This window comes from Maylandia zebra, linkage group LG1 (assembly GCF_041146795.1).
Source record: "Maylandia zebra isolate NMK-2024a linkage group LG1, Mzebra_GT3a, whole genome shotgun sequence".
Classification (NCBI taxonomy): domain Eukaryota; kingdom Metazoa; phylum Chordata; class Actinopteri; order Cichliformes; family Cichlidae; genus Maylandia; species Maylandia zebra.
In genome coordinates, this window is record NC_135167.1 from 39576995 (window position 1) to 39604532 (window position 27538).

General features: G+C 42.5%; 1 protein-coding gene across 2 annotated transcripts; it reads right to left on the bottom strand.

Annotated features, from left to right (window-relative positions):
• Positions 1-658: 658 nt before the first annotated feature.
• LOC143419424 (pre-mRNA-splicing factor ATP-dependent RNA helicase DHX16-like) lies at positions 659-26455 on the bottom strand. Of its 2 annotated transcripts, none has more exons than XM_076886083.1 (21): positions 26189-26455; positions 24418-24623; positions 24069-24310; positions 23731-23911; positions 23586-23642; positions 23237-23491; positions 22924-23157; positions 20885-21070; positions 20519-20629; positions 20317-20432; positions 19208-19418; positions 19005-19103; positions 17985-18137; positions 16579-16719; positions 14991-15153; positions 14789-14907; positions 14042-14109; positions 11499-11661; positions 11109-11270; positions 1812-1985; positions 659-1259 (listed from the first exon to the last, which is right to left on the bottom strand). In XM_076886083.1, exons 2-21 carry the CDS (start codon positions 24613-24615, stop codon positions 1131-1133), a joined length of 3162 nt encoding a protein of 1053 aa, XP_076742198.1. In that variant the 5' UTR covers positions 24616-24623; positions 26189-26455; the 3' UTR covers positions 659-1130. The 2 variants fall into 2 exon arrangements, with proteins under 2 accessions (XP_076742198.1, XP_076742188.1); XM_076886073.1 differs by having other exon boundaries at positions 20885-21076.
• Positions 26456-27538: the final 1083 nt, after the last annotated feature.

Genomic DNA, 27538 nt, shown 5'->3' on the forward strand with positions numbered 1-27538 from the left:
AGAGACTGAGATGACCAAAAAGCACCACTGACCGACACAGGAACTCATTCCTACCTGTGGCTCCCTGTACAACTTAACACACTGTTTACTGCAATAGCTGCACCCTTTTGCACATCATGCTCTTCTTTCTTATTCAGCTATTTATCAATAAGTGACTTATATGTATGTATATATTGTGCCATTTCTTACTTTGTGTATTGTCTGTCTTTGTTACTGTTTGTACTGGAGCACTGTAACCAAAATATTTTCCCTTATGGATCAATAAACTACTCTGAGTCTGAAGATTAACAGTGCAGCACAACTGCACATCGTAGAGTTGTGTTTGTCAAACAGCTCAACAATCTTCTGAAAATACGTCACGCTTTATATAATAAAAACATGAACGCACATAAAAGTCAGCATTCCTTTGCCAGGTAGCGTATATGCCTTGTTTTGGCTTAAACAATCAAATAAAATACGCCCCTTACAAACCAGAGGCCTTTCTGACATTAAAACTTCTTCTTCCGATTGTGACTTTCCTGAAAATAAAACCAGACGAGCAAACAAGTTGAAAAGGCTGCAAATACTACTGCGATGAGTAATTATTAAGCTGAAAAACAAATCGATTGTAAAACTTTATTGCCATAGAAAAATAGACCAAAAAAAAAGAAAAGGAAAGGAGCCTCACACGTGAGCGTGCTTTAATCGGGTGCCAGCTGTGACAGTTTGACACAGAGCGAATAAGCGAGCGGTCAAAGCACAACAGTCTCGTGCCGATTCACAAACCAGCTGGTGAGTCCGCACTGCTGCCATCAGAGCGGGAAACACAGATCCAAGCGTGTTCGTTTTTCCTTTTTGGAGACCCAGCCCTGCCGGCTGGTTGATGATTAAACCAGAGTCGGTGCGTGGCCCACTTCTCACTCGACCTTTCTCTCTTCCCGTTTTGAAAATAGAAACTTGTTTGAAAATACTGGTGTGATTTGAATAATGCGGGTCAAATTTCGATCGCTGTCAAAAAACAAGTTACAGCTTAGAAACATGGTACGTTTTCCATTTTCACTCAGACTCGTGCGCCTCGTCCTGTCACCCTGTCCTGAGTGAGAAGCACTTTTTTTTCATGGTATGTGCCGTGGACGGCCTTGACCTTCACTTCAGCCCAGCTCCTCTTTTGTTTTGCCCTGCTTACGGGGCATCTTCTTGCTGCTGCTGTCCTCCAGCTCTTTGCTCTTGTAGTAGTGAGGGGCCACTTCAAGCAGCCAGCCGCTCTCTATCTCGATCACCTGAGTGCAACAGAGGACAGAAGGCGAGTGGAGGTTAATCAGTGGACTGATACGCAGCCATGCCTGTAGTTAAATATTGTTCTGAAACACTGACACATCCTCATTAACCACTCGTACTAAACTCAAAGAAGGGTGCAGCTGGCTCCTTTAGATGTGAAACAAGAGAAAGGCTCATGCTGTGAAAAACAACAGAAAGTGCTGCAAACATTTGAGTTAGACGCCTGTTGGGAATAAAACAGCCACGGAAAAGACGACTACATGCTCGTTCTGAGATTTTGTGTATAGTCATCTGGCTCTTAGCAAGTTCTAAAATTATTTAAACAGCCTGAAATGGACAACAGCATGGCACATTACACTGTGTTACTATTCATTTTACAAAACTTAGCATTTAAAATGCATTAGCAGTGTGAAAACGTACAACCCTACTGCAGCCAGGTGCCACTAATCAATTACACTTGATTAACCGATCATTATTTACCAGCTGGGAGTCGCTGATATGTAAAAGCTTATAACTGAAAAAGTAAAACTGTATGACATGGCGAGCAGGCCAACCTGTCTCATGAACTCCTTGGTGGTGAAGACCAGCTCATGGTAGATGAGCCAGCGGGGCTGCTCCTCAAACAGAGAGCTGTTGGGGTGCACGTAAACAGTCTGCTGGTGCTTCACAGTCTTGTAGCCTCCTTTGCTCAGTCTGGCCGTGTGATAGAAATATCCTGCAGTCACCGCCTGCAGAAGGGGAGGATAAGAAGCAGTGGAGGGCAGATGGGTTAATAAAGCAGGGATTCCTGGCTCTGCAGGGACGAACAACAAGAAAAATACACAAGCGCTGGGCACAAAAAAGAATGGCGTTAGAATATAACGCAATGAACAAAGTGTGATTAGAATAAAACATTTACTCTTTATTAGAAGATTAATTGCTTATTAGAAGAACTCATGTCTGAAAGGAGATACTGGGGAGCTGCAGCCCAAAACAAACTTCCCATAACTGAGCTCAAGACTGTGACACAAACAGCAGATAACGTCTGTGGAGGGAAGAGAAGAGTCTTCACAAATTTCCATGTTTGCTACCTGCACATTAAGAAGTTACTAACCACACACAACAACCAACCATAAAGACAAGAACTTTGCTGGTTTGATTAACAATCTGAGGCTCTTGGTTAACACCATTATCAGACTCCTTAATCCTGCTATGTCTGCTTTTCCTGCTGTATCTTCCAATGACTGTGGAAAAAGTTCAAATTCAAGTGTGGATCCTTTCAACCTGCCCAAGTGTCTCATCCAGTTATGTTATTTGGGTTTAATCCGATTTCCCCAACAGATCTCGTTGATATAGTTTGTCACATGTGCCCATCTTTCTGCAAACTCGATATTATCCTAAAGAGATTCTACCTGTCATCTTCCAATAGCTTCTCACGGTTATAAAACAATCACAGCCAACATCTTCCGTGTGCTTAAAAAAACCCTCCTGAGTTGCCGGGTTTCAGATAACCACAGGTCCATTCACAGCTGCTCATCAGCTCCTTCAGCGCGTTGAGGAAAACAAATAATAAATTCCAATCCGATTACCAAAGAAACAGCATTACTGAAAATTACCAGTGACAACAGTGAATTTTAGTCCTACTAGACGCTAACCCCACCTTTGAGACCACTGATGATGCAGATTACAGAGCTGAGCCGGCGTCACTGGCACGGCTCTCGTAATGGTTTTCATACTTATTTGAATTCACATGAACAACTGTATGTTCTCATTTACATCCCACGTATCTGGAGTCCCCACAGCTCAACCCTTGGACCAGTTCTGCTTTTTTAATACATGTCACCTACTTGTGAGCTTCAAAAGTATTTCTTACCTTTGCTGTGCTGATGACACTCAGACGTATTTTCTGTATTTAACCTCCTCTCTTACCTCTGAGGAAAACCTGAGGATCTAATGTTCTTTACCAAGTCACTACATCAGCACGCTCACCGCCAATATCAAATCTTCTGCTAAGAGCTTGGTATTACTTTTGACCAGCATTCGAAACGCTGATTTCTCAGAGCTACTGAGACCTGTTCCACACACTTGGTTCAGCCCATCCGCCCGGCTGAATCTGTGCTTGGATCTCCTGATCCTTTCTCCCACTGTGTGTAGCCACAGTTCATAGCTCCACACTTCCATACAAGCGTTACACATGAAGTACTGTGTAACAGTGTTAAATAAGAGTATTAATGATAACAACAATGATAATAAAGACTTTAATAATAACACCAACAACAACAACGATAAAGCAGAAGACGTGAGAAGCAGCTGCCACAGCACTGTGGCTGACTCAGCACATTGATGACTGGTTCCTCCAGTCTGTTGATCAGTACAGTACGAGTAATGCACTCCATTTACCTTTGGGCACAAGGCTGAAGAAGGTTAAACTAGGTTATTTTATGAGATACTCTTAAAAACAAGTTTTACAGTCTTATAGTCTTTCAAACTTAAACACATTAAATGATTTTTTTTAAAATAATAAAGCAGTGTTTTATGATCTGAATATTCAGGGGTTAGCTGCCCCATTTAACCTGAACTTTAACTTTTCTTTTATGTCACTTTTTAATTTATTAAGATCTCTGTTGTGTAATTTATCGACCTTTATATGTCTATTCTGCTTATTCAAGCTCTTCTGCTATAGGCTGTGTTTAATGTTTTGGCTGCTCTAGTGCAAGAATTTCCCTACTTTAAGGATAAACAAAGTACACCTTATCTCATCTCATATAGTTCAGCGTGACCAGAATTAGTCTAGTGCTGGTAGCACGGGGCACAGCAAATGAAATAAAAGAGTGAAAGAGCTCCAGGACTACGACATCAGCCATCCTGCCTGAAGGGAAGATTTTAGATGGGTTTAAATAAGAGTGAGGGGACTGTCTACCACTAACTCTAGTCTAAACCTTTTAACTTTCGCCGCTGTTATTTATAATACAATAGTGACCATGATTTATGTCAAACAAAAGGCCTGGGGGCCTGACTTGGTCTGGTAAAGACTCCAGAAAAACATGAACTGTTTTGTTGTACAGCTTTTCCTACTGATAAAGACCTCCCCCATGGCCATTCACAATACACCAAAATAAGGAAGTGATGGATTTCTGTATTTTACACATTTACTTCTTATAATTGAAGCCCAAAGAGTTGTGCTGACTGATATCTTTATCATGTAAAAAACACAAGACTGTTGAAATAGCACTTCTTTGTCTAGTATTAAGATATCGTATTGATGATTGGAGTTTCACTGGCCCGATCCACATAACATCAAAGCGGGCTGCATGTGGCTCATGTAAATGTTTTTGACTTCCTTGATTTAGAGGTTCTAGCACCTAAACTGCCTCAAGCCACTCAGGTTGGCTGACTCTGTTTGTTTGTTTCTGCTGAGCAGAGGTCAGGGCAGATACGCATTTCAGACCATGCTCTTATCATTGCTTGGATTGAAGTATAATGAGCGAATATGTGAATAGAAAGTTGCTATATGTAGTCTTATGTGGATTTTTTCTGTGATAAAAAACTTTTTTATGCAAGTTTATTGTTGTTATTATATTGTTATTGTACAATTACAACTTTGTAGACAGGTAGAGAAATCAGTTCTCGTTTAGCTGAGATGAAATCCTCTGATGTTACTGGATTGTGTGGAAAAACTCGACTGTTCTGCTTGAAACTAAAGGAAAAGAAGACAATCAGCACTGAGACTGAAACATCAGGGTCTGAGAAAGGATCCATGTGGGATTCACAAACAGAAACCATGGAGATCCTCTCCACAGTGAAACCTCCTTACAACACTCACACTTTCTGTAACGTAGGCCGGGTGGTGTCGGGCGCCTTCATGGGCGTGCTGATAGTTGCTGATACAGCAGACAGACAGCAGCTGTCACGTACAAGTCATGTAGCATGTAACCTAACTGTCTCTCACTTCAAAACGGAATAATCATCAGATGACTGACTCGGCTTTTTATGTGTTGTGTAGAGGAGCTGAGAAGTTGATGCTTCCTGGATTTAAACGTTGGACACACACAATCCTCCTTACGCCAATTATCATTTAATATCATTAAGTAAGTTGTGCGTCGTCTTTTTTTCTATAAGCTGTAGGATGTTTGACTTGAGTGAAGGCAGCGTGCAAAGGGAAGAGGTGTGACTCAGCTAAGAAAATAAACGCCCTCTCCTTATCGCGAATACTTCAGGTGTTCACCGCACACACAGGTACAGGTATGTGAAGGAAACTCACACAGCTTCTGCCTGCTGATGATTTACAGGCTTCCTCTGACAGATCCTTGTACTCTTTTAGTTACAGAACCAGAATCCAGATTTCTTTAAAGCTTGTTATGTTGTTAATGTCTTGTCCTTGAGCAATATAGGAGCTGCTCTGAGCTGTACTGGAGCGTGAACGTGAAGCAAGTAAAATCACTGTTCACAGAAGAGGAAGACATTACAACAAAATCATCAATCTTGTGTCAGAGAAAAATGAAGCAATTTTTTGCCCTCGGGCCTTCAGATTATTTTAAATTTCCACCCTCCTGTGCATCACATTCACTGCACTGCATCACTGATGTTTACCTGTGAACATTCAAAGCAGAAGCAAATATGAAATGGTGTTGATTACTCCTCGAACAGGTCACTACCTACACTACGTTTCTGACATTGACTCCGTTTTATTCATCTTTCCGGTGGTTTTGTTACCCTGTTCTCGCCTCGCTCTCTCATTATGTCGTGAAACTCATCTTTACCTTGCATCGACTCCCCTGGATTGTTTGTACCATTCATTTGTTTCATTTCATCTTATTCGGTTTAATATTAATAGTTCTGATGTACCAATAAAAAAGTAGAGCATAGTGTCTTTTAAAACTATAGCTGCAGAAACAATTCCATTTAATTCTATGTATTTACTCAGGATACTTTATATTCTAAGGTAAAGACCTACAACGATACAGAGGACGAAAGACGATCTAGGTGAGGAGAACTATTTTAAATTTGATCTTGGATGTAACTGGGAGCCAGTGAATAGAACCAATATGGGATAATATAATCTCTCTGTCTAGTTCCTGTTAGTAACCTTGCTTTTAGAACAACCTGACAATAATGAATAATAATAGCACAGTGCAGAAGTAATAAATGCATGGACTAGTTTTTCACTCTGAAACAGGAAGTTTCTGTTTTTAGATGTTGCACAAATGCAACAAAGCAGTCTTACATGTTTGTTTAATATGTGTGTTGAAGGACATGTCCTGGTCAACAATGACTCCAAGGTTCCTCACAGCGTTACTGGAGGCCAAGGTAATGCCATCCAGAGTAAGAATCTGCTTAGATACCATAGACATGTTGATTATATTTAATTTAAGCATTAATTAATGGTAGGACATTTTTCGACAGTCTTGTCAGAGTCTAGATGTGCTGATGGTCAAGAGGAAGAAATTATTTAAGTTAACTCAGAAACATCAATTGGAGAAATCTGAATACAGCGGAACCCCGACTTACGAAATTAATTCGTTCAGAAGTCCAAAACTTTCGTAAGTCGAAGCACCCGTTGCGCGTTTTGAGTGAGGCGATGCTGAACGATAGGCTATAGGCTAATTGCTAACTAGAACAACAATACGTCGTTCAAGTGGAACAGCGAAGCGCAAGTATGGAAGCCAAGGGGTTGTCACATGATTCGGAAGGCATTGTAGGCATTGTAGGCTCAGCCAATCAGAGCCAGCGGATTTCGTTACTCGGGCATTTTGCTGTAACACGGGCAGAAATAATTAAAAATTATAATACAAATGAAGTTTTAAGAGATATAGTAAAATATTTCTATGCCATATATCAGAACAAGTTCCAGAGGGTGATGAAAGCGGTGGCTGGGCTGATTTATATGCTTCTGCATGGATGTTAAAAAACACAGAGCTCCGATATGCCCGATGAGGACAGAAAACCCTAAAAACAGCAACATCTGTTCACTAGGTAAATTAGCTGAAATTATTTCAAGGCCTATCTCCAATCATACGTGCACTACACAGTCTCTAAGTCATGTGGCATGTCATTAGTTGTTTTGATTTTACTGACAAATTGGCAGATCAAAAATGGCAAATGTCGTGCTAGTTCCCAGTTTTCAAGATTGTTGCCACTCCACTAGCAAATACTTTGCTTCCATTGAGTCATCAAACACTTCACAAAATCAGTCTTACTCCCTCTGGTTTAGATCCAACACTCTTTAGAAGTAAGCCAGTTTTCTCTTAGAGGGATGTTAGTTTTTACCCTCTGGCACAAGTGTTTTTTAGTCAGTTTTGAGAGTAAATGAGTACATACAAAAGTATCGACACACAAAAATGACAGGTCATTTCTATCTTCTTGTGCAGCTGTATAGTGTACTAATACTGCACGACTGCCACAACCATTTGGGAACCACTGATTTAAGGACAAAACTTTTTAGTGAATGTGCTTCCTGATGGCAAGAAACTTGCAGCTGTGAAACGTGGTCGGTTCCAAGTCTGATTTAGAAAATGTTCTCATTCTTAATTATATCCTGGTTGAAATATCTGACTGTTTAAAGGCCACGGTGCTAAAAACAGTTAAACCCGGCAGTGCCATTTCAGACTGTAAACAACATTAATAATCTTTTTTTTTTTTTTTTTTCTTTTTTCTAAATGACATCAGAAACAGCAGTATGCGACATTACGTGATGGCAGAGCTTCAGTTCATCCTTTGTCATTTTTTTTTTTTTTTTTTTTTTTTTAATAAATAGGACAGGGGGAATGAATGAGAGAGAGAGGGGGAGAGAAAGTAAGAAAACCAAAGGGGAGAAGAGACGGTGAGAAGGGGGGGGAAGAGAGACAAAAAAAAAAAAAAAAAAAAAAAAACTCCTGGGTCACCTGTATGGAGAAAAAAAACAAACAAACAAACAAACAAAAACAAACAGAGGAGACAGCAAACAACAAAGAGCAACATAATAATAGAGAAAACAAAGCACCATACCATCACAATAAACTAGCTAGTCATAGATATCAGTATTTACTAAGTAATAAACGATATTGTGCAGCACGCAAGATAGACAGCGCACAGTGTGCTTTGAGGCAGCAGCCAAGAAAGCTTTAGTCCGCGTCTGTGAATACCCATGTGTGCATACCTGTGTGGATCAGCATGCTTGCATTCCAAAGGTTTCTCCATGTAATGATCTGCTAGGGAGTGTGGGGGGGCCACAGCCCCGTCCTCCAGGGTGTGAAGCGGGTATGGAGGAGATCAAAACTCCAGACATCCAGAGGCCCCCAGAACACAAGAGACCATGGAAGACCAACAGAGGGGCAGCCGCGCCACTGTTCCAGTAAGAGCTGAGGAGAGTCCCAGATGAGGGCTCGCCCAGCAGCCGCGGAGCAGAAGTCAGGGGGAGTTGCAGTGACGCGCCCGTGAGCTCCGCCGGCCCCCAGCTGCGCCTGAGTGACCGAGCCCTAGGCCGAGAGGCCGGGGGCACCCCACCTCCAAAGGGGCCCGAGCGAGCCCCAGGCCCCAGGCCCCGACAAGCGGCCGCCAAGGAGTGAGCCGGTGTGTACCCGGACGCCCACCCCCAGACACAAAGAACCACCAACACACCGACACCTGAGGGAGTCCGCCACCGGCAGGGGAAGTGGTGGTGGGTGGAGATAGGCCTCCAAACCTTGGAGGGCCTGAGGTGTCCCCAGAGAGGTGGCGTCTGATACCCAACCTGACATATAGACACAGACATACAGGCACACACAGACACAAACATCCATTCCCACCCTCATGCTCTCATATGCACTCACTCCACACTCAACCAACGTGGAGACAGACATAAAGAGACGCTGTACACACGATCACACTCCCCAAGCGTACTCTACAAACCGGGTCTAGGTACCCTTGCCCCTGGAGGGGGGAATTGCACCCAGACCCAGGTGGTGTTACCCTTTTCCCTGCGGTGGGGAGAGGCAGACCGCCCCGACTCCGCAGCAGCAGGGAGGCCCCACACCCCAGACCGCAGTCGGACGGCCAACTCCTCCTACTAGCCCTCCCGCTCCAGCAGGCCGCAGAGAATGGGGGTGGGAGAAGACTCCAAACCTCCCTCCACCCGCTCATTGTAGTGTTGATGCATATGTGTTCTAAGGTGCAACATTAATAATCTTATCAGCACAGCAACTCGCTGAGTCACAATGTGCCAGAGGAACCATCCCATCTCTTGAATAACCAGTTTCAGCTTTTGCTTTCAGGATGTGTTAGGATGTAAGTATGTAAAGAAAACACATCCACAAATAAAGACCAATTCTCTATCAAATGGTTGAGTCAGGGCATACCAAACCAGCCCTCGTAGTTTTTACTTTAGCATTGTTTTTATATGGACAACTCTCATTAATAACAATTAATAATTTAACTAACAATCTAACATTTATGTTTGTTGCTGCCGCTTTAAAGATGAATATAGTTACTTAGTTTGTGAAGTCCAGTCTTGAAGGCTTGATTTTTACATGTCAGTGTTCTGAAACCGGAAGACGATAACTGGGTGAGACGGTGGAGAGTTAAAAGCAACCTTGCTTTGTAAGGAGAATCCATAATGTGCTTAAGTACACAGCACAGATACAGATGCCAGCTAATTAGTGCTTAATCTAATAAAATAGAGTGCTACATATTAAACAAATAGGCCAGAGTGCTTTCTTCCATTTGCGCAACATCTCTAAAGTTAGAAATATCCTGTCTCAGAGTGACGCTGCAAAACTAGTTCATGCATTTATTACTTCCAGGCTGGAAGTCCTAAAAACTTCTGAAAAGCCTTCAGCTGATCCAAAATGCTGCAGCAAGAGTCCTGACAGGGACTAGAAAGAGAGAGCAGATTTCTCCTGTACTGGCTTCCCTTCATTGGCTCCCTGTTAAATACAAGGTCTTAATCAGGCCCCATCTTATCTTAATGACCTTATAGTACTATCCTCAAAAGTTGATTCTGTTCATCTGGACGTAGTGTTGTAAGATTGTAAGATGGCGAAAGATGCACCCTCAGGCTCTAATCGAAGAGGGGGCCTGAGGGTGCATCTGTCATCATCTTACAATCTTACAATGCTGTGATTGCAGCCATTCCTTAACTCTCTGTGAATGGTATTCTTGGCCATTGATCAATGAACTTTGATCAGTGGTTGTTGATCAATGGTAATGAGAATTTGTATATTAATGATCAAGGAACTGACCTCCCAGCCCATTGTTCCCTCAGTGGGCTGGTTTCAGTCATTATGCAAATGTACTGTTTATAAGATTGAAACCTGCAGTCAGCTGAGACTGAAGACGTCAGCTGATGAGTCACGACACGTTTCTCCCACAAAATGCTACGACCAGATGAACAGAATCAACCTTTTGGGATTTACTTACCTGGATGATTGAGCATGCATCAACACCTTGTAGTACCATATAACCCTATTAGAGCACTTCGCTCTCGCTCTGCAGGCCTACTTGTTGTTCCTAGAGTATTTAAAAGTAGAATGGGAGGCAGAGCCTTCAGTTTTCAGGCCCCTCTTCTGTGGAACCAGCTTCCAGCTTGGATTCAGGAGACAGACACTATCTCTACTTTCAAGATTAGGCTTCAAACTTTCCTTTTTCTCGTTCTGTACAAGCTATAAATATCACTGGTATTATTTTCCCAGAGCGTGGCAGATAAGACAAGTCTTTGTTTGCAAAGTTATGCTCAATCTCAATCTGTGTTTCCATCTCAAAAAGGCCTCACTCAGCAGTGCTGCAGCTGTCAGATGAAGCTAAAGCCCAGAGTGGGACTAGCTGTAGTTCCTTATTAATATGAAGTGACTGATAATAAGACTCCATATTGTTGCCTGGGAACAGCTAACGCTGTACTGTAGTTCATCAGTGTCACTAACCTTGCGAACGGGCACGCTGTCTCCTTGACAGCTGACCACCTCGACTTCAATGCGATCCATCAGACCCTCCAGCTGGTCCCTGACATCCCGGGCTCTTCGCATGGAGCGGAACTGGATGAAGTTCTCATAGCACCACTGTGTGGAATAACCACTCTCCACCCACTGTGGGAGGAAGATATCACAGCTGCAGTTAGCACACAATAATCAAACTGTGCGCTGAGCCAGTGCTGAGTGTGTTTCTTAAATCAGCCTCTAAAATGATGCCCTGATACTTGTGTCTTTATCAGTGATTTTACCTGAATTTAGATTGCCAACTTCAACACAGCATCAAATGTGTTTCTAAACGTCAAACATATCTCCAGCCCTGATGTTACCCGGCTGAGTTTATACCTGGTTGTAGACGTTCAGCAGCACCAGGTGGTCTCCTCCGGGCACCACAAAGTTCATTCTGGCGTTGTCGGCGTGCACCACCTTGTCTTTGGGACGGTAGAAGATAGAGTTGTTTACAGACAGCATGGCCGCGATCGTCAACACTTCCTCCGAACATTTGTACCTGGAGAAAAAAAACAAATGTTCCCGAAATGAAATTCTGTGCGAGTCTTGAATTCATGCACATTTTTCAGGTTTCAAAGGAACTGTTTCACTCAACCTGCTTGCATCCTTTATACCCACACATTAGACAGACTGCATTTCTTCCTCCACAGCAGACCCGCTTTCACAGGCCGCACATAATGTTTTTGTTTGATGTAAACACAGAAGTCCATAAGTTGAGTTTAATCCAATTTTAATCTCTACAGTCATGTTTTAACCTTGTGAATCACACTTTTGTTTTGTCATCAGTCTTGTTCCGCGGTGGAAAAGTGTCCTCAAACCCATATTTACCTTCATACTACTGAATGTTACAAGAAGGTCATGTAGAATCACTCATTCATCTTATTATAGCCTTCCTTCAGTTACTGCCACTGATCTCTAACTGGGATTTGTCACATTTTTCCCCTCAACATCATATGCTGTTTACTCTGAGACCACCCGAGTGTTAAGATGAGATGTTGCCCACCCTCTGAGACACCATCAGTCCTACACAGTCTTCATTTGTACTTCTGCTAATTAAAATCCTATGTATTCTTTTTTTAATTCTCTCTCTTTGTCTTTGATGAAACTGCTTTCCATTCTCTTAGTGAACAAAACTTGAACTAGCTGATCAAGTTTCCAACACTCTAATAAGTGTAAGTGTTTAATTCAGCAACGTTCTGCTGTCAAAGTGATGAACAATCATGTTTCTAACTGGTAAACATGGCTGATTCGCTGAACAATGATGTGTTGAGTTGACTGAATCCAGTCTTTCAGTCTGTTTCTCTGTCATGTGGAGGTTCAGCCACATGCTGCTCCAAACCAACTGCCCGTAAGTGTATGAGCGTTATAAATCCTTCAGACCGGACTCAGGCAGACTTAATGACCACACTTTGTTAAAGTGCAACAGCTTTTTTGTTTATGGAAAGGGGGAAAGTCCGCACAGCTACAGATACGACTTCCATGTGATTTTTGTTTTTGCAGGAGTAATAAACAAACAAAAAAAGTCTTTCATTTATGCATGACAGATTTAAAAGTTTCATAAAAGTGCATCAAAATTAATAATTTCTATTGTTAATATAAATGCTAATAATAATGGGAAATGGGAAACAGGTCAGACAAGAAATCGAGACAAAATGCATAAAAACGCTTAAAATAGAAAGTGAATACACAGCAGTGTAAATCGCTGTAGATGCTGAATGGAAGTTCTATTTCTGTTAGATAAAGATGATGGCATCCTGTGTCAGCTTAGCTACAGGCAGGATGTTTTTCCCAAGCAGTCATCAGTGGAAAAACTAGCAACGAAAGCACACTAGCTGTTTTTTTGTTTGAGTTTCTCAGTAGGTGGACACCAGCAGCCTCTAGTCCAGGGGTGGGAAACTTCAGGCCTCTGGAGAACTTCAAGACATGTTGAGGTCATTCAGCCATTTAAAGCAGCTGTGTTGGATCAAGGACATCTAAAACCTGCAGGACACTGGCCCTCGAGGCATGGAGTTCCCCCACCCCTGCTCTAGTCCATCTTCATCTTCTACTGGGGGGCGATCGTGGCTCAAGAGTTGGGAGTTCGTCTTGTAATCGGAAGGTTGCCGGTTCGAGCCCCGGCTTGGACAGTCTCGGTCGTTGTGTCCTTGGGCAAGACACTTCACCCGTTGCCTACTGGTGGTGGTCAGAGGGCCCGGTGGCGCCAGTGTCCGGCAGCCTCACCTCTGTCAGTGCGCCCCAGGGTGTAGCTGCCATCACCAGTGTGTGAATGGATGGATGACAGGTTGTGTAAAGCGCTTTGGGGTCCTTAGGGACTAGAAAAGCGCTATACAAATACAAGCCATTTACCATTTACTGCATATGTTCATAAAACGAGATGTCCGAGATACAAAGACAGCGAGGGCGTTAAAGACACAATCTGCACACACAGATGTGTCGTGATGCTCTCTTTCCTTACGGTTACGGTTTTGATGTAGTGACCGAGCATCACTGACGTGTTCTGGTTGGTAAAAACCGCAGCGACTTGTGTTAAACCATATTTCTAACCTTTATTTCTAGCCTTCGTCTCGTCAAAGACACCCTTCAGCTCACCCAACTGAGACTCCACGTGCAGCTAAAATCAGCACAGATGTGAGGATGGAGGGACAGACTGGAATTATGCTAATATGTGCACACAAGCTTACCTGTTCTACAACTTCGCCATACAAATCTTTCAACAAACCATGCAAGCTTCCTGTACATAAAGTGTGGGAATCAGATTTCCTGATAATTAATAGTTTAACGCTTTCATGGTGCAATGTGACTGAATAAATAAACAGCTAATTTGGCAGGTAGTACAGACTCAAGCAGGTGACTATGATGCAATCAAACTGGAGACTCACTGCTCTGAGGCCAGGATCATCTTACTCAGCATGGGATCCACAGGTAACTCAGCCATTCTGCGACCCAGCTGAGCCGCCCCAAAAAGAGACCGAGAGAAAGAAAGAGTTAAATACCAATAAACACTTCATTTAATTAAAAAAAAACAAACAAACCCAATGACCTACAAAACTGGCTAATGACACCTTTACACACGCTCTTAAAAACATCCTCCTGTCCCTGATAATTACTCATTAACACGATCAGATTGGTAATAAAAGTTAAAATGCATCAGCACTTTCGATCAAGGAAGTGAGTGACTCTTCAGTGCTGGAAGCCATTTTACAGCCTTACGAGCATCAGGTGTGCAAAGTACGTGATGCAAATATGCAGCCGAGCGTGGCAGAGATGGTCACAGATTATTCCTGTAAAAATAAAAGGTGGTGTATCTCTCTCCCGCAGCTTAAGTTACAGTAAGAATGTAAAATATGTCCAACTCTGCAGCGCCTGTTGCAGATTCAAATATAGGATGAGATAGTTCACCAGCTCTTTGTTGTACATACCCAGGGATCTGTGCGATCTGATTTTGGTGGAGTTTTTTGGCGACCCTCCCTTAGCTTTGTTTTTGGCCTCTATTAACTCTGTCGGACGGTGCATATTCACATCACGATACTGTGAAGGTTAATGTCTATAAGCAACCTGTGATTGCAGAAATTCTATAAATATATATGACTATATTAAAAATATAGAGAGCGTCTCCAGGTTTGCACCTTTGTGAGCTCTCCCATGTGGTTGAGGGCTCCCAGGGCGTAGAGCTGCTCCAGAGCCAAGACTAGAGTCTCATGAGGAGGTGGGTCCATGAAGTCGAAGTGAATGAGGTCATTAATACCTGCAAGGAAAAAAGATTAGCTCACTACACAACAGCAGCCACCTGGTGTTTTAAAATCACAGGATCCCCATTTCTTCCCCTACCTAGACTCTTTAGCAGCAGGACTACATTTCCCAAGTTGGTCCTCTGAATCTCAGGCACAGTTGTTTCCTCCATCTCATGTTTATAGGCCCAGGCTGTGTAAAGCCTGAAACATTTCCCAGCAGCCACTCTGCCTGCTCGGCCTGCTCTCTGATTGGCTGAAGCCTGAGAGTTAAACACACAGAAAAAAAACAGACAGATAAATCACCTGCACTAATACACCACCACACCTGAGCTACAATACATGTCTGTGAAGCCAGTGGAGGATATCTCTGAGGTCTCTTTAACATAGTATTTTTATGTTTGACCTGGGTCAAAGTGATTTACAGTCCCACAAGTCCACAAGCTTATCAGGAGATTTACTTATTTATTTTTTTCTTTGGAAAGCTGGAGAGGTTTGTTCTTCTGAGGATCTCTGGCTGACTCGAGTGTGCCAATCAGGCCCTCCTCCACCTTTGATTATATTTCAAAGACAATTTCACCACGGGCTGCTTTCAGCAGCCAAAACAGTGCGAGTCAGATCAAATCAAATATATTCAGTAAGATGTTTTCACAAAACAGGTTTGCACCAGCTGCCTTGTTAGGAGACAAAACTCCAAAATCAATCCACCTTAAAACAACGAATGAGTCAAAAGCAATCACAGACGAGAAATCCAACGAACTGAACCGAACTTTCGATGTCTCAGCTGCAGCTACAATAAAGTTCAGCAAATGTTTGACCTTCCAGGTGATTTCACACCTGTAGTTCAGTTAATTTGGTTCGCCTCAAACAGCGGCATGACTAAAGGATGGTTGAAGGTCGCCTGATCCACCCCCAACTATAAGCTTTTTTTTTTTAAAAAGGGACATTTTGAAGCCTGCTCTTAAAAGCAGAGGGTGTCTGTCTCCTGAACCTGAACTGGGAGTCGGTTGCACAGGAGAGGGACCTGGAAGCTGAAGGCTCTGCCTCCCATTTTAATTTGAGAAACTCTAAGAACACAAGTAGACCTGCAGTCTGAGAGCAAAGTGCTCTATTAGGATAAAATGGTACTATGAAGTTATGATGTTGGCTAATCATTCAGCACTTTGAGCACAAGGAGAAGGAATTCAATTTAACAGTGAGCCAATAAAGAGAAGCTAATAAACGAGACATCATTTCTCTTCAATTCAGCTTCTAGGACTTGGTCTTTAAACAATATAATATGTATAAACAATATATTTATATTCCAAATATTAGTTTTTTATGTAACAGTTTATCTCACATTAGAGTGATATGTAAGTAAAAGCTCCACCCACGCAGCTCACACCGGGTAGCATTTACTTTTGTATTTTGTATATATGCATTCAACTTTTCTTTGTTCTATTAATAAACACTTAAAGAACTTTATCAAAATTCATTCAAAACTTTTTGAGCTCTCATATTTAAAGACACAAAGACTCCATTCAGTACCTCCATGGTGGTGAAGACTGGTCTAACCCCACAGACCAGCCTGTACCAATCCCAAGGATGCACCCGTCATTGTTTAGAACAGCAATAAAAGGAAATGGCTTAAATTTATCGTCACTTCACTTTGATTTCCTGCTAGTTAAACATTAAGGAAAAGCAGTTACCCGTGAGCAAGGTGTAACAATGAGTGACTCCATGCCTGTGCGGGCGTTGTAGCTCTTCTGTTTGCAGAAGCCAGGGTCAATGACGTAGATGATGCCATCTATGGTCAATGAAGTCTCTGCTATATTGGTGGCCACCACCACCTTGGATTGATAAGAAAAGAAACACCGAGAGATAAAGTTAGAAAACATTGCACCAACAAAGATTAAATCCAGATGATAAATGAGAGGTTAAAAAAAAAAAGACGTCAAAAACATGATTTACAACTGCAGGAAGCTCATATTTATTTACCAGGATTTCTAACAGAGAAGCTGTAAAATCAAAGGATACGACGGGTTGACTCAGTGGAATTTAATGTACCAATATGGTAAATGGTAAATGGCCTGTATTTGTATAGCGCTTTTCTAGTCCCTAAGGACCCCAAAGCGCTTTACACAACCTGTCATCCACCCATTCACACACTATATATAACACTTAACCTTGTTTACACGCAGCACTAAATGCTTTAGCTCACCTTGATTACGGGACGCAAATCTCCTGAACAGCTGGAATTGTTTTAGGTCTTAATAGCTGCCGTTTTTTAACCTAAGATCATCTGTGGTTGAAACTTTTGTCTTAAGATTGGGCAGTCAAACAAATTTGAATGTGAATTAGGATTCATGTTTCTAGTGATTATAATTGGAGTCAAGACTGAAAGAACGACCTGGGCCAGCGAGAGCCTAAAAGTTTGAAGGTTTCGTAGGTGAACCTGTGGAAAGATTTAACTGAAGCTCCCTTTGTCCCAACATCACTCAGAGCCTCACATCCAGTTCACGTTCAGCAGTGCATGACAGCTAGCGTTTGGTTTCACCCTGTGATTACAGCGCAGATCCGTTCACCTCCATCTGCACCATCAGACATCTGCAGTGGAGGCAGACCAGCAGGGACCACAGCTGTGGTTGTGAGATGGACTTGTGAGAAGCAACTGTTTCTCCCAGAGAATCCAACTCCCAACTAAGGCACGCTAGCTAATAAATTATGTCAAGTATTCAACACCGTATTGGCATAATGCTAATGATACTTTGCAATGCTCCAGCAGCTCTCATCAAAACAAAGCAAAAAACAGGCCTGTTAGCCTGTTGTGATTGTTATGAGCTGGTGCAAACTGTGAATATTCCAGTCTAGGAAAATGATCCGAGGCTGATCCAGCTGGCAGAGTAAACAGACCAGGACACTTGTGCAAACAGATTTTAAATCAAGACTCTGGTATCCTGGTTAAATAAGGGTTTAACAAAAACCCGTCATGGTCGACTGCTGGCCTATTTTGTGTCAGCCAAAATGAAATATTAGTCCTTCACTGACCTGTTAGTTGTAGGGCAGCTGTATTAAGAAACAATAAAAGCTTCTCAGAAATAAGACACTGTCTCACCTTACGCGCTCCAGGCGGAGTAGGATTAAAGATCTTTGCCTGCATGTCAGACGGCAGGTTGGCGTAGATGGGGAGGACGAGCAGCTCTGCTATCTTAGAACCAAGCCGCCTGCATCTCTCCTGCAGCAGCTCGCAACACGCTTCGATCTCCTCCTGGAAGACACGCGTTCAGCGAGGCTCAACAATCAGCCGACACACACAAGGACACTGTACCCGTGTTTCTAACATATCTGTTCTGATCCCTCTCCTTCCCTTTGCATCCGTACATGTCAGGACAGTTTTCTAAACTTGTAGAATTTACAAGATCAACTTTCTCAGAGTGAACGTGGGATTTTACCTGTTTTCTAACAAAAACAGAGTCAAATCTTAAGAATAAATATAGAAATATATGAATGAACGCATGCATGGATGATCAAGCTCACTCTGATCCTTCTTTGGTTTTAGATCAGGTCTGTTTCAGGTTCACTGTGGCCTTTTTCTGACGTTCATTGTGTTTTATCAGTGCTGCAGGAGCCACATGGGAAAATCAAGTTTCCACAGAAAGTGATGTGTTCACTGTGACAAAGAGTTTATGGAGAAAGAATCGTCCTGAGCAACAGCGACTCTGTCGTTTCACCTTTTTCCTCATTCCATGAAAAAAGAAACGAAAAAGGATTCAGGTAAGTGAAGGCAATTTCATCAGTTTCATTAAAATCAGCTGATTTTCTTATTCACTTAAGCCATATTTAATAAAGACTTTACTTTCACATTATGAACCTGCGATCCTCTGTGTCAGGATTTTGATAAAGTGGTATGTCCAAACTATTCTACAGAACACGTGAAGATCAATGTTGTTTCACAGCCATCAGTTAGAATGTGATTATATTATAAAAACACCTGCACACAAAGGAAAGCATGGAGAGAACATGATGTTAAACTAGGTGTAACTCTTTGAGAGAGATTTCAGTCTGATGTTTGCTGCAGAGCATCACAGTCGTGTCTGAAGCTCTGGATCTCTTGGGAATATGATATGAAGCGCACCTGTCCAGTGAGGAAGACCAGAATGTCTCCGGTAGGCTGAGTGACGTGGATCTGCAACACCGACACCACACACGCTTCCAGGTAGTCTGCCTCTGGAGCCTTGATAAGACAACACACAGACACACACACATCAACACCACAGTTTGGTTTATAGGCTCTAAATTGTAACGTTTACTGTGGCGAGGATTCAAATATAATCTTACTTTCGTGTAGAAAATATCGACGGGGAACCTCCTGCCAGGGATCCTGAAAACAGGCGCGTCATCGAAGAAGCAGGAGAAGCGCTCGGTGTCCAGAGTGGCGCTCGCCACCAGCACCTTCAGGTCCGATCTGAATCTTGCGATGTCTTTAATCAGACCGAACAGGATGTCGGTGTGGAGCGTTCGCTCGTGGGCTTCGTCTATGATGATCACACTGTGGGGGGAGACAGACAGAGATCGTGGGGGGAGCAAAACGATCGACACGAACGGGTTCGGTGATAAATGTCAAACTACAGAGAAGCCAGCAGAGGATTTATAAAACTAAATAAAGTGTCTGATTAAACCAGATTAGACCACCTGCACTTTGCTGTGTGCAGAGAGAAAATGTCACCTTCCTTTTCAAACTGACCGGACGCTCATGTGACGACAGCTTTGGCTAAGGTTGAGCAATTTTCTAATAAGCTCAAGGGTGACAGATCCAGTGAGCAGCAGAACCAATGACATGCTGAAGGAATGAAGTGATCACTGCAGTTTCCTCTGTTCACAAGATCCACCACTCTGCTGCTGCATTCACATTATGAAAATGTCAGTGTTGGTTTGAACGGTTGCTATTTTGAGACGCTACAGCCTAGCAGCTCACAGGCGCATGACCAAATGATCTTGATGGAGAGGTAGGCCAAATTTAAATCAGATGAGGTTTCCAAACCCCCCACAGAAGAAAAAGGTAGTGGCCAAGAAACAGAGAAGGTCAGTACTGGTAAAGTTACCTACTTTTAAGACTGTGTACCTGCCTAAACCAAGATAATCTTTAACAAGCGTGCACGCCTGGTTGTGTCTGCAGGCTGAAAGTCAACTGCCCTGTCTTCCTAGTAAAGCCTACATAACTCCACAAATCCTCTGCAGCATTACTTTGCTCCCAGAATGTAGATTTAATAGAGAAAATGGTTTATGAGAATCGTTTACCCTGCTTCCATAAACTACTTAAACACGTAAAGAGCAGCCAGTACAGAAGTACACTCTCCCATGTCAGCACTGTTACTTTTAGGTGCTTTCTACTCTTCATGAAAAGCAACATAAAAACCCAGCAGAGGGCACAGACGCATTAATGGCACCTGTAGCTGGCCAGGTCCGGTTCGGTGAGGAACTCTCGGAGCAGCATGCCGTCTGTCATGTATTTGAGCACGGTTCTCTCTGATGTGCAGTCCTCAAAACGAATGCTGTAACCCACCTGGATGACAGTAAAACACTCAATTTCAGTCTGCTTGAAGGTGCAGTAACATATCAAGTGTTGGTGTAGTCATGTACTAAGCTCACCTCATTACCAAGCTTCACACCCATTTCCTCTGCTACTCTGGCTGCCACTGACATGGCTGCCACTCTGCGAGGCTGCGTACATCCAATCTTCATGCCTCCTTTGGTGTAGCCCTGATGGAAAGTGTTTAAGGATTACTTTGACAGCACTTTCAGGATGCTCAGGATTTTCCTTACTCTGGAAAGTAAATATTTCACACTGGAACAGCAGTCTATAGTTCAACATCCTAGGATACATGGACAATGTGGTGGACTTTGTTTTTTACTCCAAGAGGTAGAGGCCAATATTTCGGTTGGGTACCCCAGTCGCTGTTCTCTAACACGTTTAATACGTGAATATATGAAGCTACATTTAAATTCTACACTCACGTCTTCCAGGAGGTACTGAGGGATCTGGGTGGTTTTCCCTGAGCCCGTCTCTCCTTCGATGACGAGGATCTGGTGCTCGTGGATGGCGGCCAGCAGGTCGTCTCTGTAGGGAAAGATGGGAAGGCTGCGTCGGACTTCCTGCATTGACTGTTTTTTCAGCTCAGCCTGCGACAGAGCCGGAGCATCCTGATCCTCAACGTGACACGGTCAGAAGAAAAGGCAGTTTGAGTTTTTACAGTGAAGCAGAAGAATCACAATCTCTTCACTGTAACAAGTACAAGGAAAATAAGTGCAGTCCCTGCGGTGTCACCAAAGAAAAGCTTAAATATAATTACAAAAGATTAATTTAAAAACAATCATTCAGTAATAAATGAAACCTTGTTGCACAGATAACACTAATGCACAGTGTACTCGTCGGGTTGAATCGGAGGCGAATTTGTGTCAGCGATGTTTACAGAAGGTTTGGAAGGACACAGTCGACTGGTTCTTTTATTTACACTCATATAAAAAGGCACGCAGGTGGAAGATATTTTCATTTTTCCACCAACTCAAACATGTTTCCTTGTAATACAGCCTTTCATCACTCCAAAGATCACACTACAACACAGGCTGCATTGCACCCTGGGAACACACATGTGGCTGAAACTGTCCGTGAAAACATGAGCAAATACATTAAATTGTTACTAAATGCAAAACATTTGTATGAACTGGCTTCTGTGTTTGATCACTTAATTATTATTTTTGCACGTAGTCTCTTCTTATTTCCCTAAATTTCTTTACTTCTCGTTCTGTTTACACGCCTCTCTAAGGATTTCTGTGTCATCATGCAAATGACACCCAAAATAACCCTGGTTTTTCAGCTCTTTTCTGAACGCAGGCATTCATTATTCTGAGACCTGCATTGATGATCTGACAGGTGAAAGGCTGATCCCACTGCACTCTCTGAAGTCAACCTGATCGTTTGTGCGCTGAAGCAGAAAGGCAAAAAGAAACGTGGAAATGAAAACGGAAACGAATAAATTCTGATCCGTTTAAGGTGCATAATTATGTTTTGACTTTGCAGATTTGGTTCTTCGTAGTTATTTCCTCAGATTCACTGACAAGTTCAAAAAAATGACTTAAAAGTTGATCAGATCTCAACATCCGCTGATGTCAGAGGTCATGTAACACTACAGTCCAAAATACTTCACCGTGCTCATCAGGCAAAGGATCAAATACTGAGGCTGCTTTTTTAGATCATCAGTTCTGCCATCTAGTGGTGAAACAAGAGGCCCGGAGGCTTGTGTCATTTATGGGATATAATGCATGAAAAACTGGGGCTTAGCCAGTGGACTCTCCCCTCTGCTGTTATTACTGTAACTGGAAATCACCTGCTTCTCTGCATTTAGGAATTTCCTTCGTGTGGAAAATTTTAAAAATCACTCTCAAGTAAAAATGAACATTTTTGTTAGACCGAGCTGGGAAATGTTTCTTTGGTTCTACACTTCTATGCTTACATTAAGAGTTTTTTTAAAATAGAAAATGTACATATTTTTAAAGAAATGTAATTATGTGGTAATTTTCTATACTTTTCCAAGCTGAACATTGGGAATAAGGCAAGAAGAACGAACATTCATGTTAAAAAGTGCAGATCAGGACAAATCTAAAAATATGTCCATCTGTCTAAGAGGTAAAAACCGAATGCAACACGTAATCTTAACAAATAGGTGGTCACCATTTTTTCTGCTGATACTTTTTTTCCATTCATGTCTTTTTCTTTGTTTTTAAATGCAGCTGAGAAAGAGCTGGTATTTCAGATATGATATCTAAACGGGTAATAATTAGTATCTTTGCATTTTCCATCAAGCACAGCACTCGGTGAAATTACACAAACTATTGCTGCTGGGCAGGAGGCTGTGTAACGCCTGCACGCCGGCTATGACGGTGAAAATAAGCAGATATTTCCTTTTAATCAGTACTGCACACGGAGCTGCAGACTAGATCAAAATTAAATGAGACCCACAACGATAAAAAAGAATAAGGAATCTGATGAGCGTCACCTTTTCAGACCGAGTTCCCTTCATGGTAATGGCGGTGGTGACAAAGTCGATCATCTCGTCCTCCTCCAGGATCAGCTGGTACTTCTCCTGCTCCTGCTTCATTCCTTGCTCTCGCTCCTTCTTGGCCCCAAAGCTGAGGGAGGCCGTCTTCAGCCTCTCCTCCTCCCAGCGACCCTGCTCTCCTCCCAGCTCCATGGGGGTTTCCTCCAGCTCCAGGTCCCTCTGTGGCACCTCCTGTAAGTGTGGAGAGACGGTAAATATATGGACAACTGCAGTCAGACGAGTTTCTACACGTGACATTCCTCGTTCCCACCTTTCTTCTATTCTCTTCCGGCATGTAGTATCTGTTCTTTCTCTCCTCCTGCTCCTTGGCACCGGCCTTTTTATAATCTTTAGCTAGATCCCGAATGGTGCGTTTGTATTCCAGCTCCTTCCTCTCCCTCTCTGTCAGCTCCTCAGTGGAGAAGAGGTACTCGTCATCCACGATCTCTGCCTCCAGGTCCTCCAGCTTCTCCGACTCTCTCTTCTTCAGATATTCCCATCGAGAGCGCTTCCTCAACTCCGGCAACTTTAAAGAGGAAGAGGAAACCTTATCACACAGCTGAGCAACTGAGGTCCATTTCAGGAATCAATGAGCGCACAAATTGTCCCGTACCACCCACCATATTCTTCTGATCATCTTCAGCCATCTTCAGCCTCTTCTGAGCTTCCTCATAAGCCTGTGGAGAACAAAACAACAGGATAAATATTTGCCTGCGTGAGACACAAGGTCACCTGTGAAAGACCGTAAAAGAGCTGCGTGCCCACCTTCTTGTCCGTCCTCTCGGCTATGTTGCGCGTCTTCTCCTTGTCTTTCTCCCTCACTCGCAGGGCAAACGCATCCCTCTCCTCGATGTCTTGCAGTCGCTCTCTCTCTTCCTTCTCCCACTCTTCCTCTTCCTCCTCTTCTCTCTTTACTGTCTTGTGGTCGTCTTGAATTGACTTATCCCTGATGTTAGAGAACAGGATACATAGTTTTACACTGGTGTCTATCTCTCCTCCACAACTAAGAATAAATATGAATGTAAATTATCGTAATAAAAAAAACCCCAACAAAAAACAAAAAAGCACCAAGATCTTAAAAAAGCAGAAAATAAGCAGATTACCTTTTAGGTGCTTCCTCCTCGCTGGACGACTCGCTGCCTTTCTTCTGTCTGATGTGCTTCCTCTTGTTCCCGCGTTCCTTGTCTTTGCTTTTCTTTTTTCCTTTCTGTTTCTCCCTCGCAGCATCTTCATCGGCATCGTCGCTGTCCTCCAGTAACGTGTACGTCCGGTTCTTCCTCTCCATTTCGATCGCTTGCCGTTCCACCGCTCGGGACGGTTTCTCAACGACCTGTTTATGAGGAACCTGCAACAGTAAAACAACATTAGAGGGTTTTTTAAACCACCAGAGCTAAAAGAAAATGAGTTTTGGTGAACGTCACAGGGAACTCGGGTAGAATTTCATGAATGAACCTTTTCAAAGAGTTCCTTTGCGAAGGCGGCCACACTCTGGTCGATGTCAATCGTGCCCGTCTGCTCGAGGCGAGCCACAAAGTCTTCGGGACTCGATGCTTTCCGAGCAGTGCCGATCATGAACTGAGACACGTATCTGTCACTCAGCCCGAGGATGTCGTGGAGACGGTCGCTCACCCACTGCTCCAGATTGGCCATGGTGTCTTCTGAAAGAGCAAAGTCACAGAACAAAAACAGGGTTATCCAAAGTCCCGGTGCGACAGACACATGCGCAGGTACCTGGTTACCATTATCTTCATACAAGGCCTGAAAAATAAAGGTTTAGAAGGCTGTGATGTTTTCAAAAAGTTTTCCTAAGAATGAACTGATTCCCAAAGAAAATAATCCCACAGCAGCTTCATGAAAGACTGCAGAACGAGCTTAAAATAATTAACAAATAAAGGATCTTACATATTTTTCCTTACTTTCTCTTATATAATTAGCGTTCCAGTGGGTGATCATTTTAAACATCGCCAAAGTTTTAGATAATGAGGTCAACATATGTATAAGTAATGCCTGGGAGCCAAAACCCCTTTTTCAGCTCCTCTAGATGTATGATGTCCCACACAGAGGATATCCTTAATATGGTTATCAGCACAGCATCCGCCAAGTTGCTGTTTGCATGAAGCGGCCAATCAAAAGAATGCTGTTGTAAAGAAAGGCTGAATCAAAATAGAGCCAGCATGGCTCTTTTCAGACACAGGGTGGATGGAGGGCTGCACCAAGGCCCAGCTTAGGATAAATAAGGATCATTTTAAACACTATTCTTTAAAGATGACCTAGACTGGCTTTGCATGATTCACTGTTCAAATGATCTAAAACACTGTAGATACTGTTCTGCACATGTGGACCACACCTGGCCATATGATGAGTAAACAAATTAGTTTGTTTGTTTGTTTTTTTGTTTTAAAAAGGCTAACAGATTTTTACATTTGACCAGACTTGTTTTAACAGACTCCAGGACGGGATTTAAATTAAGTCACAGATCACTGCAACTTAAAAAAATAAAAACAAAATTTGAAATGATTTATCCAGAATTTTCAAATATGGACAGGATCACCCTTAGAAAGGGAAAACTTTACTAAACTGTAGAGCTGCAGTGAATCCCTTTGTGAAAACACAAAAACAGGCAGCAATGCTATGACTGTTGGAGCATCTACAGCAGAACAAAAGTAAAAGCAACTTTATCCAGACTTTTAAAATCTGGGTTTAAGAGGGAGACTTTAGAAACCAGGACGTGAAGGAGCTCATAATGGAGATGCTACACCTCCACACTGAAAGGAGCCAGCCAACATGTCAGCTTCAACTTGGAGGATGCTCCAGGACAGTAAATGTGCAAAAAGAGATGATTTCCCTGCTGCCTTTCCCACATTCAGACCAGGTCCAGTTACAAACCTTCAGCATTAACCTTTGACAATCTAGATTTGATAACCTCTGTGAAAGCTAAAGAGTCAGAGCAGTGAGTGGTATTTTTTTTTTTTTTTTTTTTTTGCAAAACTACTAAATAAAAATGTTTCCTCACATTTAGGTTTCGTTAAACAAGCTCAAGTTTCCAATAACTTCGCCTTTAACTGCAGATCTGGATTCAGCGTCGTTTCAAACCGCAGTGTTTTGCACCAATACTGTCAGTTTTCATATTACAGCGTAGTTATCCATCCACTACTACACCTGCATTATACAAAGTGTGAGCGTTAGAGGAGACACAACACAACCGTCTCTGAAGTCCACTCACCGCTTCTCAAACGCTCTTGTTGTGACAGAAACAGCAGGTTGAGTTAGCCGACTGCTAACTCCAGCTACAGATGAGGCGTTAGCTTGAGTTGCAGCGCACAAGTCTCCGGTTCGGACACTTAGCGGACACGAGCATCCTGCCGTAGACACGAAAAACTGTGCATTTGTCCTAAAAGTACATCACACACACTCATACACTGTAAACTGTTTTGCTGTTTTAGCTTAACGCACGCTGAACTTCCAAACGGAAATACGTCAGGCTAAACTAGGGAAGAAGAGCGGGCTGCATCAGAGGCGCCAGCACTCACTGCCCCCGTGTGGCCATGTAAAGAACTGCAACACCAGCTAGCAATAAAACAAACCAAAACATCCAGTTCCGCAAACAAACAGAAAATAAGAGCAGGACAATACGTTTTACATTTAATAATTCTCTTCTTATTCTTCCACCTGCTCCATACTCTCACTACAGGTCACAATATCATCTGCAGAGTCCTGCCTGATCTCATATGTCAGCCTGTCTTTCCACTTTCATAAGAGATCATAAAATAAGGTATATATTCTCTGACAAAACACTATGAAAAAAGTAAACAGGGGAAAGTATAACATGTTATCAGAAGTAGAATCTGCGAAGAAAATGGCGTTGAATACACCGGGCATAGCCTCACATACAGTACTGTCCTGTGTCTTTGTCGAATCTATGTTTCCAGCTTCTTCAATTCATATTATGATTTTTAGAGATATTTCACAACCAGAACTCAATTTCCCAATTCTTTTATTGTAAACAAAAATCTTTAGGTTCTGGCTTTTAGTTGGACAACAATTTTAAAGCTTATTGTTTCTGATCACAATTAAACATGACAAAAACACGCGGCTTTTACAAGTGGTACATGATGAGTCAATATAAAGTTATATTAGCTGAGCCACTGATCCACCCCAACTTCCTGCTATTATAATAACAGTCTAACACACACAATATCACCACCACCAACAGACTTAATGCTAAGACAGACAACTTTAATTTAAACAAACAAACGTTCACGTCACTTGTAACATGAAGTCAAACACATGAACAGAAGCAAGAGATGAGCAGCAACGTGATGTTAACGTATGCCTTGTGTGTATTTGTGAGTTCATCTAACAGATGAAAATATAAATTAAAAAACTTTCATTTATTAAAATGCAACATTTTTTTAATTGTCTCAAATTAATTATAAGTGAGTAAAAGGTCGAAAAGACTTTTGCTTTATCGATGGGGTTCAGACCGTTGAATGTTGAAGGGGTGTGATTCTGTAAAAGCGGATGTGGCCTGTGGAAAAAATACATGTGTATAAAGAGGAAGCAGCTCGCGCTC

Coding starts and splice junctions, on each gene's coding strand:
- LOC143419424 (XM_076886073.1), bottom strand. CDS start 24,615: ATGGCCAATCTGGAGCAGTGGGTGAGCGACCGTCTCCACGACATCCTC. Junction 23,643..23,730: donor CCGAGAGGACGGACAAGAAG/GTGGGCACGCAG, acceptor TGTTCTCCACAG/GCTTATGAGGAAGCTCAGAA. Junction 23,158..23,236: donor CGGAAGAGAATAGAAGAAAG/GTGGGAACGAGG, acceptor CCACACTTACAG/GAGGTGCCACAGAGGGACCT.